At 32.6% G+C, this 12,325-nt stretch overlaps 1 protein-coding gene across 1 annotated transcript in view; it reads left to right on the top strand.

Moving 5' to 3' along the window:
- LOC129233512 (succinate dehydrogenase [ubiquinone] flavoprotein subunit, mitochondrial-like) overlaps window positions 1–12,325 on the top strand; it is a 75,064-nt gene that overhangs the window by 12,904 nt on the left and 49,835 nt on the right. Inside the window, 1 exon segment of the mRNA XM_054867532.1 lies at window positions 5,793–5,880. Coding sequence (XP_054723507.1) covers window positions 5,793–5,880 — 88 coding nt within the window.

Here is a 12,325-nt window from a genome sequence, read left to right on the forward strand (position 1 = left end):
AAGCTATGCATTCACCGTTACTTTCATATTCATCAACGAATCATATTTTTCTCTTTCAATTCTCTTTCTCTTCAACTCAATTATGCAACAGGGGAAACCATCAAAGGGAAGAACAATACAATGCATTTAAAACGATTAATTTTAATTTCGTGCTTTGGTTGTCATTGGCGAATGTTGTCACATAATTTTTGGATCCTACCTCGTATGATTACTTTTATACGTAAGAATATGTATACTAAATTCAAACCGCAAAACTCACTTGTAGTTTAAGAATTTAAAAAGCCCACCTGTTTTATGAGAGAAGTAATCAATTGAACATGGTTGTAAGTTGAGGTAACCAAACAGATCACCAAAGGTAGCTATTATAGCCAGGGATCCAATTTTTAACAAAAGAAATGCAGGATCCCTATGCAGGGTTGGCCGGATTGGACCCAATGGGTTTTTTTGAAAAAACCCATTTAAAAAAACCCATTATTTAGCCCACTTTTGGGTTTTTTTAAATTTTTTGAGAAGTTTTTAAAAAAAGTAATTAATTTAAATACTTTTACAATTTAAACTTCTATTTTATTTGTTCTTCACCACAGACAATTAACATAAAAAATGAATTTTGAACTTTAATAGTATTTCTTAACTCTTAACGGCATAAAAAAAAATACTTCAAAGATTTTAAATAAATATATTTAACTTTTTTCTTTAACTGGTTAATAAATAAATCAAATTATCTTGACCAAGTCCTGTCATGTCTGATTTTCTCAATATTTGTAGATTGTACAGAGGAAACTAATCTAGTTAAAAGGCTTTCATGTGAATTATTTTCTGCTAACCAACACGTCACAAATCTCGAATAAACACAAGGTATATTTTTTAGAAATAAACAGATTTTACAAACGGTCGACAGAAAACAGAACAGGTACAGTATTTTCATTATCTTACAAAAAAGTTTAATATTTCTTAATCTGTACACAGAAATAGAAAAACAGGCAACATAAAATTCAAAGAAATGTCTTGATTAAGCTGGAATTCAGTAAATAGGGATTTAAACTACTTGAGGTTCTACAGTAGTTTTGCATAAAAAAATGAAATACAATAAAGTAAAATGCAAAAAAAAATAGTAGTAATTAAAAACGAACAATAGATTTTATCACTCAAGAAGTAATTTTGCCTTAACTGTTGGTAATCATGGAAACTAAAAAATCTGAAACTTCACCATTCTTGGGTTTCGTTGTCTTTCATTCTCTTCTTCAGAAAACGCTGAATTTTAACTAGTTTTCCAGCTTTTTTTACCCCAAGACAATTCTTGTGCATTGTTCATATACTTACGCTACAATGTGCTACAAGTACCCTACATTTTCCCTAAAAAAAGACAAAAAAACCCACATTTCTTTTAAAAAAACCCAGTTTTAGTTGGGTTTTTTTTGGGTTTTATTTAAAAAAACCCAAAAAACCCTGGGTCCATGGGCTTTTTTAAAAAAACCCGGGTTTTTGCCAACCCTGTCCCTATGGTCTTCAAAACTTATTTTAATGCTTAAGTGGCCTGAATTCGGTCAAAAATACAAAAATTTGAGTGAAACAAATAAGAAAGTATGGGAGCTCAGCTCCCATAACAATTAGGCGCTGATCAGCAGAAAAATTTATTCATATAACGAGGCACAAAAAGACGAATTGACTGGGTCATCAGAAGCGGTTTGATTCTGCTATATATTTAAAAGTCAGTAAAATTTTATTTGCTGCTGATAAAGTGCACCATTATAGTAGCTATTAGGCATTAATATAATCAGATTTTCTGTGACTGAAATTATTAGAAATTTTTATTTTACATGCATGCCATGGGCGATAAGGTCACTTTCAAAAAATCATAAAACATTTTATGGGAAAAAATACGGGATGTGGTGCTTATCCACTTGTTAAGCATTATATGGGGTACAAATGAGCCAATTTTTAGATTTTTAAAAAATGGGTTTTTTGAGTAAAATCACTTCAAAAATCGCTAATTTTTGAAAATTTTCAAAATTTTAAATTTTATTTCCGTGGCTGTATGCATCCAAGGATTATAATAAAATATGTTATGAAACTATCATATAAGGGCTTTAGACTGCCATCTCCGTTTAGTAAAAAAAACTTTTTTTCATGGAGAAAAAAAATCATTAAATCGGTAAAAATGCAGTTTTTTTGCCGCAAAAATGATTTTTTTTCTTTATCAAAAAACCTAACTAAACTTTCAAAAACGATGTCTAGAAGATATATGGGTCCTTATTTATTTTTAGAAAAAAGAATAATTCAAGTAGGTTAAATACTTTTGAAATAGTGTCCATTTTAAATGGAGTGTTTTGCCGGTTTTTCCCAAAATGGCGGATTTTGTTCAGAATTTTAATAGGCTGTAACTGAAGAAAAAATTTTTTTCTTGCAAAATCCTTTTGGGATATTTCATATGTCCTTTAGTTGTAACTACTGTAATTTTTTCAAAAAAATCGGGGATGGTCATGTGACAGACCCTGCCTGATCTGAAATGGAATGGCTCCATGGTTATTTTAATGATACGAACTTTGGGTCTGTTTTTTAGAAACCAATGCATGACTACTTGGCTTCAAATTTTGCAACTATCATTTATAAGACCAAATGAAGATGATTAGTAGGTTTGAAATGCTTCAGAATATATTTTGCGTTCCATAAAATTGAACAAAACAAAGGGCCACATATAGATCAGCTTCGCGGGCCCCATGAGTTCCACAGGCCGTAGGTTGGGCACCACTGCTTTACATGATATTTCAGTAGTAGACCAGATATCTTTATGCATCCATTCCATGGGGAAATAAATTTAAGGCTATTAAAGAGGCTAATAGCCGAGAAGAGAACAATCGAAGCACTTGGGATAAGGGAACAACTTTTGAGATAAATCGAAAATTTGCTTTCTGCAGCCTGGAAAACTGCTGATTGCCCATTTAAAATTGGGGCAACAAATATGAAAGGACAATGTCCTGGATTGCTGGCCCAATTGGAAAAAGACAACCGTAACATTCACTATGTACTCAGCTGGTTGAGACAGATTCAACTAAATGCAGTAAATTGGCAAGAAATTTCTGTGTTCTATTGTAAAAATTCACTACAAGTACTTTCATCTCAGAATCGCATACGAGAAAGCAAGTCTGGACTGGGATAAACTGAATCTGAAACAGGACAAAATTTCAACTTAGAAGGGAGAGCTCTTAAATCTCTCATCACTACCCTTATATGTTGAAACTGCAGAGTTGAAAAATTCCTAGGAAAACCTCAGAGTCCTCCCCCTTATGTCAGCAAAAACACGCATAGAAGTTTGTTTAGACCTTCAAAAATATTTCCTAGGGAAAGTACGCGTACTTAACTCAAGACTAAATACTTTAACGTACACACACTCGTAACGTTTCCCTATGCAGCCAAAAATTGCATTTTTTAATTTTCAATGACAAAAAAGCTCTGGGATATCTTGACTCTTTTGCAGCCCTAAAGACAGCTTATAAAGGGTTCCAATCTCAGTAAAAATACCTTTGAACCCTATAAAACCTAAAAGATTTGAAATTGACTTAAATTCAAGAACTATTTTATGATTAAAGATTCGAGAAGCCTGAACCCCTCATTTCTCTTATATCGTTTCGAATCAAAGCCTCAAGTCGCGTTTTCATAATGTCAAACTCCAAAAACTTCGGAGAAGTCTCCTGACTCTCTACTTTAGATAATGTTAAAGCTTTCTCCTTAAGTCTCCAACGATAGTCTACAATTGAGAGCTTTGATGCAAAAACCAGGAAGGGTCTAAATTTTTCAATTTTTTTCCTTTTTTAAATTTATTTTTGCGTGTAGACAATGTAGATATTCCGATTGGTGTAACAACGGGACACAAATGTACGATCAGACCTCTGCTTTGTAGTAAATAATATGGGAAAGATAATAGAGTTTATATTGGACATTGATGTTATTTGTGGGTCTTACTAAAAATAATTGAGCTTGGACTTTCCTGGTTCTTGCATCAAGGCTCTCAATTGTGCTTTTTAGACTTACTTATCGAAAAATTTTCACCCTGAGTCTCCGAACCTTCCCCATGCCTTTAAAGTCATTAAAGATAGCTTAATATTTCACTTTTAGAAATTTCCGTGGGAGAGCTCCGTACCCCTTTTATCTGCACTACAGCCTAAAATTGACTTCAGTTTCAGAAAAAATGCCACAGGCCAAAAGAGGGGCAATGTGCTTTCAGATAAAGTTTCAGTTTTTAAAAATAATGCTAAAAATATTCAGAGATATTCTAATCAGATTCTTTAAATGATTGAAATGAGGGAGTGACGTTTCATGAATAGGCTTGAAAAAACTTTTGCTTTTGGGAAATTTTGTTGGAATTTTTAAGGGGCAAGGAGGGTTGATTAAGTTAGGGGTCAAAAGTTATCTTAAGACGGAAGGTTCCAGTGCTCTCCTAAAAAATCTTGGGGTAAACACTATGGAAGCCTGGCACCTTTCTTTTTAATATTTCCAAACAAATTATAAGATTAGGTTTTTAAAATTTCAATGTCGAAAAATTCCAAAGGTGAGTCGCCAGATCCCCTTCGATTTTGAAAAAAAAAAAAAACAGAAAAAAATCGTGGAGGAACCTCTTCTTTCCCCTCTTCTCTAACGTTACCAAAAACTAAAATTGCGGTGTTCGACAACAATTTTGAAACTATTGCTTGGAAGTGAACTACCCCCCCCCCTCCTTAAACAGATATAAATAGACCAATTTCGAAATTTTTTTGGAAGAATTTATCAGATTCCTCCCTTTTCTCGTGTACTTTCCAGTATAGAAGCCTAAAGATGTGCTTTTGAGATTTGTAATCACTAGTATACTTCTTTCAAGGCACACAAAAAATGTGTCAATGTTGGCTTTATTTTTCGTTTCAGTTTTCTTTTTTTAGATCTTTAAATCTTGATTTTAAAACTTTAAGGAAAATAGGAACTAGTGGTAGCTTAATGTTTTTGCTTGACTTCGGAAGAATCGAGATCTGGCACCGTTAATTGATTTTTTTTTAATTTACAGAGGTGGGCCAAAATATCCTTTTTCCAACTGGGCCAAAGTCAGCCAGTCCGCCCCTGCCCCAGTCTATATGAAAATTTTCCTAAAATTTTACAATATGCTTTATGTTTCAGATAAAAATTCATTCCTATTACTATAGGTAGAGATGGTTTCGAAAAAAAAGCAATTGCATCTTTAAAACTAATAGAATGAACTAGTAGCTTATAGAACTCGTAAGTATCTAAAAAGTAAATTAAGTAAATACATGTAAATTTCGATGAAAATCTCATAGATAATATTTATTATATTTATTATTAAATGTAAATTATTATCCAACAAATGGTTGATGAAAATATAAAGAGTGGTGATGTAAAAGGAAATGCATTCAAATGACACCTGCAGGAAAAAAAATTGGAATTAAAAAAAAATCGAATCTGCAAAATTTCCCCCGATTCTAGATCGCTGGATCAGACATATTCTGTACCCCAGCAATTATGATGTTCTGACAACAGCAAATAAATAGAACTTATGTTTTTGTAATTGCTTGTGCCCTCCAAAGTCCATATGTATTTAGCTTTTGAAATATTTTAACCTTTGTTAACCCCTGCCAGTTATACTTTGTAGTGTGGAAAATCTTTTTTTCTAAGATTCTTGATTTAAGACTGGTCTAAAAATTTATTGAATTTGTTTCAATTCATTTTATTGTGTCAGCAATTAAATTTGTTTTGATGAAATTTTATCAAGTGTAAGATTGATTTTATTACCTATTTCACGTATCTTTCAGGTATGATACAGTTAAAGGCTCAGATTGGTTAGGAGACCAAGATGCCATTCATTATATGACTCGGGAAGCTCCACAAGCTGTTATTGAGGTACTTTGTTGAAAATAATCGTATAAGAATCTAATTAAAGTGTTATATATTAATGAAGGTTTATTTTAAAAGCCATCTTTTGTAAAAGTAAAACCAAAATTTGTTGAAATTACTGCTTACAATGGTTAAAGGGTTCCTTTTGTTGCTGGTTCAGGTCCTTTGAAATTTTCCAATACCAAATACAAAATATGCATTATTAACCTAAACTTTTCAGTGCTGAAAATTAATGCCAATGAACGAGTTATTCAAGCATGTGTGTAGTTTGCAAATGTATTTTTAATGATAAAGACCTCTTTTAATTTCCTAAATTTTGACAAATGAGTTTTCAGTAATGAAATTGAGATAATATGCTTTAAAATTATGTTTTTAAAAATGGTAAAGAATGCAGAAAGTTTTGAAGTTTTTACTTTTTCTGAAATTTCTGGGTTTTAAACATTTTAAATTGAAAAAAGGAATTTTAAATAGTCTTTTTTTTTTTGGAAATTTGTCATAATTTTCATTAACTTTCGAAGAACACTTCTAGAAATTGAAATTTCATAATGTAGCATGTATAGCAAAAACCTATGTTTTAGACACTTGCCAACATCAAATACAAAAATCACCAAAAGTTGTGTAACTTGTTTGAGCTATATTGAAAGGTTGGAAGGTATAGTAACCACCGCTTATAACATGAATCATGTTTGATTCATGTCCTCCTCCCCCTGTGTACGCCCCTGCTTATGAGTATGAAACTTTATATGCAGATTCATTTTTTTAGGTTGTCTCTAATTGCATACATTTTATGCAATTTGCATAAATTTTCTAACAAGTCTGCGACACTATTTTGGGCAGTTGAAAATAATCCGCAGCATTATTATTAGTTTCAGTTTAAGTTTTCGCAAAATACACAGTTCCTTGTAAAGGTCAAGACTTAGAAATTTTCTAACTGGGCAGTGGCCACTAAGCATGAAAAACTTAGTGGCCATCTCTGTCGATGAGTTTTAAAAGGGGGGGGGGCAGTTTTCACTACTTTCATAAATATAAATAGAAGTCTGCACACTATGAAAAGCAATTATTCTATACATATATATTTAAATACAGTAAATCCTTCTTAAAGGACACCCCTCTTATGCAGACAATTTTTAATTCCCCGATTCCATGTCAAATAACATTATTAAACCCCTCTCCTTTGGACACCCCTCTATTGTGGACAAATTGTCCTGATAGTGTTCCCATTAGAGGAGTTTTACTGTAAGGCATCGTTTCCCAAAGTGTGTTCCGCGGAACCCTTGGGTTCCGCCGAAGTATAAGAAGGGTTCCACTGCAAGTTGGCCTTTGCTTAAGTTTATTTTCCTTTAGTTTCCAGAAAAATGAAGTAATCAATATCAATGATCTAAAGTGTCGCTCCAAGTTGAAGTAGGTCGTTACAATTCTTTGCAACGCTACGCCAACATAACCAAGTAAATATCAAAAATAAAAAATGAAAAAGTGGAAGCTCTCTTTTTCAGGGAATGTAGAACTTAGTGGTACTAATAAACAGTAAAAAAAAAAAAAAGGGAAAAAAGAAAAAGAAAAATTGGCATTTGAGAAAAATTAAAAGAAATATTAAAGCTTTTTTTTTTTCAAAAAATTGGGAAAAGAAAACTGAAACACCTATTTCAAAATGTTGCATATATTTTGAAGTAGGTGTTTCAAGACTTGAAGAAAGTTCTTGATGAAGCTTCAGAAATAATTTATTTTGTCAAATATCATTTTCTCCAATCAAGACGAGTACTAAGATTTATGAAGACATAGGCAGGCAGCACAAATCATTACTTTTCCATATGAAATAATTTTGAGTCTCCACTTTATCCAGGATTTCTTTTTTTTTTTTAATGCAAGAATGCAGTCTCCAGCCGAATCGCTGCATTTCCAGACGCAACTTTTCAGCGTAGCATCAAAAGAATAGTTCAGCACAGTGGCCTCTTGTTGTCACTAAATTCAATATCCTGAATAAAATGTCGACTCAAAATGAAATTTTTGCTAAAATGAAATAGTCTTACGTATTTGCATTTTGCGAATGACCAAACATGGCATCTACGAGAAAAATTCATGATTGTAAATAGATTTTTGAAATTGTTACATAAAAGTAGTTATAAATTCAAAATTGTAAAAAAAACTACAATCTAGATGAAATAGTAAGTTTTTAGCACATTAGCTGCATTGGAGATAAGATAATATTCTGAAGCAATAATGTTGCATGTTTCAAGATAATAAATAAGAATTATCCGGAAAAAATGGCACCTTTTGCATATTTTTCAATAGTTGGCATTGTAATAAACATCCAATTCTGTTAATGAAAACAAAGGCACTTAAAGAGTCTTAGATACCAACATTTTGGGTACATGGGCGGATTTATGGGGGGGGGGGGGCAGAGGGGGCAATGCCCCCCCAGTTTTAAAAGGACTTTATGTAGTAACAACACATCTTCCAAAAATTAAAAAAATATATATTATTTTTTTTCCTTTTTTAAATAGTTTAGAAGGACATGGGTGGATTTATAGGGGGAAGGAGGCAATGCCCCCCAGTTTTGGGAAGACTTTATATAGTAACAACAAATCTTCCAAAATCTTAAAACAAAAAAATCATGACTTTTTCTTTTTTGAATAGTTCAATGAAAATGAAGAGAAAAGCGAATGTCCTTCTCTGATGGGAGAAAAGAAAAGGGGGGGGGGAAACGAACATTAAATACAAATAGTACAGCTGGTCACTGGGATGCTGAAAATGTGTCTAAATTCACTATTTTGGACTGAAAACCATTTGGGCAAAGTATATGAATGAAAATATAGGCTAAACGAGCTAATACTTATAATTGACGATTATTTTAACATATTAGAACCTAAAGCAAAGGGGAATTAACTCCTTCCCCCCATTCTTGCTAACAGAACGATCTACTCCTTATAATTTGTGTCCACATTTCAAGTATATTTGTGCATCATATTTATGTTCTTAGTAGATTAATTGATCTTTTGAGAAATTCTAAAAAACATAGTTTTTTTTCCTTCTCTCTCTCTCTCTCTTTTTTTAAGGGAGAGAGAGAGAGAGAAAATAAATACTACCACAAACTCAATAAATTTCAGTTATCTGAGTGTTCTGATTAAATGAATATTTTTACTTAGTGAGAGAGTACAATTTTACTTACTTTATAAATACTGTTTAAAAAGTAAGGTAAGTCATAATCATCTAAGTCAGTGCTTCTCAACCTTTTTTACTTTGCGGCACACTTAAGAAATTTCTAGATCAACGGGGCACACTGAACTTAATTTCGCAATGGTAATATAGAAATGTTTTTATCATTCACTAGTAAGAAGACAGGAGATGGGGGCTTTTTTCATATGAATAAAACAATAACAACTATCATAGTGTATTTAAATTTATTTAGAAAGTAGAAATATTTCGAATGTATTGAGGTTGATAATGAACGACAAAACTACCTATATCAGACTTCACAGAAAATTATGCTTGATGTGTTTCAAAGCATTTCTATCAAACATGTCATTAAAGTACACACTGCAGTTAAACAGTTTATCAAAAAATGTTTCAAGAAAGAAGCAAGCAAAAAATTAAAACGAAGCACCTAACTTCCGTTTGACACTAATGAGACACTTGAGCCTGCCTTGGATGTTCGACTCTATGTTGGAAAGATCTACACGAAGTTCTTGATCCAGGCTTTTTTGAGATGATCTCTTGCTGATTTTAATAAGTGTGATGGCTGAGAAGCTGAGTTCGCAAAGATATGTAGTGGAAAATGGTAGTAATACATCAATAGCAAGACCAGAGATGGTGGGATACTGATTTTTAACCAGCAACCAAAATTCGTCCAGAGGCATTTCGTTCAACTTAAGTTTAAGAGCGTTCGCTCTTGAGCTCCATAAATTCTTCTCGCATCTTCAAAGAAAGGTCTTTAACAGATGTATCCGCAGGAAGAGAATGGATCGCGAATTCAGTCATACTGCTCTATGTTAGTATTCTTGAAATAGTATTTAATTTTGTCCTGAAGTATGAGTAAATGTTCTTCCACCTCATTAAGCAGCTTTTCTTCCATGCCATTTCCTTCTCACACTATGTTGATGGTCCGTTTGCACATGTCCAATGACTACGATCTACTTCTTATCTCCACAGCTGAATTTTTGATTTGAACCCGTTTAGCTTGTCCATCACACATGTAACCAAATTCTCTCCTTGTCCTTGCATTTACCGATTCATTTCTTTAAGATGTTCACAATTGTCAGCCATGTACGCGAGTTTTGCCAGCCAATATTTGACTTGGAATAAACTGACGTTCTGCATTTCGGTTTTTAAAATCAAAAACTGTCGTACCTCGTCCCTCAATCCAAAAATTCTTGATAGTACCTTACCACGTGAAAGTCAACGAATCTCTGTATGTAGAAGTCGCAAAGTAAGGCGAAATTCGAGAATTTAGCCGCCTCGATTTTATGAAGTTCACGATTTTCACGACGTCAGCCAAAGCTGACTTCAGCTCATCTTGTAAGTTCTTTGCCATGAGAGATTCACGATGGAGGATACAGTGTATGGTTTGAACACTTGGGTTACAATTTTTCAGATTCGACAGGAGCCCTATGATAGGTCCTGTCATTGCAGCAGCTCTGTCGGTGCGAACACTTTTGCAATTTTGCCAAAGGATCCAGTTGCTTTTCAGATATTCCTCTGTAACGCGGAATATCTCATCACCGGTTGCACATGGAGGAAGTTCTTTGCAGAAAAGATAATGAACTTTAATGCGTCCCTCATCATCAAAGCACACAATGGTTATGAGTTATGCACAGCTTTCGATGTCTGTTGATTCATCAACTTGACATGCAAATTTTCCAGCTACTCGTAATTTCTCTACCAATGTTGCTTCTATGTCACCCGACATGTCATCAATTCGTTTCCTGATAGTGTCGTCAAAAGGTGGCACTTGGACCACCTCCTCTGCTCCGGACCCTAACATTCCCCATACGATTTCTTTGCATGCTGGTGAAATAAGCGTTTTAAGGATTCCGGATTTTTCGTTTTGGCAATTAACTGTGCAACATTATAGCTAACCTCTTGAGCCCTTTTAGAAACTTTTGCACTGGCTTTCATGAAACAGGGTGGCGACAGATCAGGGAGATCAGGGAAAAGTCAGGGAACTTTCTTAATCAGGGAAAAGTCAGGGAAATATCAGGGATTTTTGAAAAAATAACAAAAAATCAGGGAAAATTGATTTTATGAAGAAAAAAAAATTTTTTTTTTTTGCTTTACAAAATTAAGTACTCTAATTCCCTACGCATTTTCCGCCAATCATCTGTTCAAAAAAAAAATAAATAAAAAAAAAAATTAATGAGGTGCGATTATACGCTGCCGCATATTTGTGCATCTTTTTTCCTCAGCGTCAAAGTATTGAATCTTACTTATTAACCACAGGATGAACTTCCTAAGATTGCTTCTGTGTCTGTTAGGTTGTTTATTTTATCTAGCTTGAAATTTCCGTTTACGTAAAATAAACAACCATGCATGCAAAGAGGAAGCCTTCATTAATGCCTTAGCTCCTTTGCCTTTATTCCATTGTCTCGAAGTAATTAGCGTACTGTAATCACGATTTCAAGAAGAAATATTTGATTTTTGAATTAATACTATAAAGGCTTAAAAGTTATTACTTCTTTGCATTTTAAATTTAATTTCTAAAATTGAACTTTTAATAAAAAACTTTGTTTTTTGCCGTTATACTATTAGTTGTCACCGCAGATTATAAAGGTTTTCATTTCTTCAGCTTAAGTGATTCTTAAATTTTATAACCAAGTTGTATTCTTCTTTTATATATTTTGAAATTAACTAATTGCTTTTTTTTCTTGCATTTTAAAGTTGTTTGTTACAAAAGGAATCTTAAGATTTTTTTTTCGTTACATACTGAAATCATTTGAAATAGAGTTAACTTGTGCACTTAAGTAAATATCTTTATTTTTTTTATTGTTAAAATGTTGTATTCATTCATTAAAACCCATGTTCTTGATTAGAGAAAAGCTCCCCATGAATGGATGTCAAATGGTTTCATCTGTTTTGCATAAATATGTCATTTAGTTATATAAGAATAACTACATTACTTCTATTATTTCACTATTACTTGTTATTCTTGCTACAATTATTATACTGTTTGAAAACTTAGTTCAAAATAATTTCAATTGCTTTTTAGTTCTATCATAAATACACATATGTTTTTAAGAGTAATTTTAATAGTTTCTTAAAATTCTTATGCTAAGTGGTTTCTGGAAGTCAAGTATTTTTTTTTTTTTTTTAATTTTCTATTATCTTTCCATGTAGAAAAATTTAATATGCTGCTTTGTAGGCTTTTTTTCACCCAAAAAATTGACTTGATATGTTTTTTTTTAATCATTTTATTTAAAAAAGTAGCATCTTTTAAAAATATATCTTTAGTTCAACAACT

Source organism: Uloborus diversus, chromosome 1, assembly GCF_026930045.1.
Source record: "Uloborus diversus isolate 005 chromosome 1, Udiv.v.3.1, whole genome shotgun sequence".
NCBI lineage: Eukaryota > Metazoa > Arthropoda > Arachnida > Araneae > Uloboridae > Uloborus > Uloborus diversus.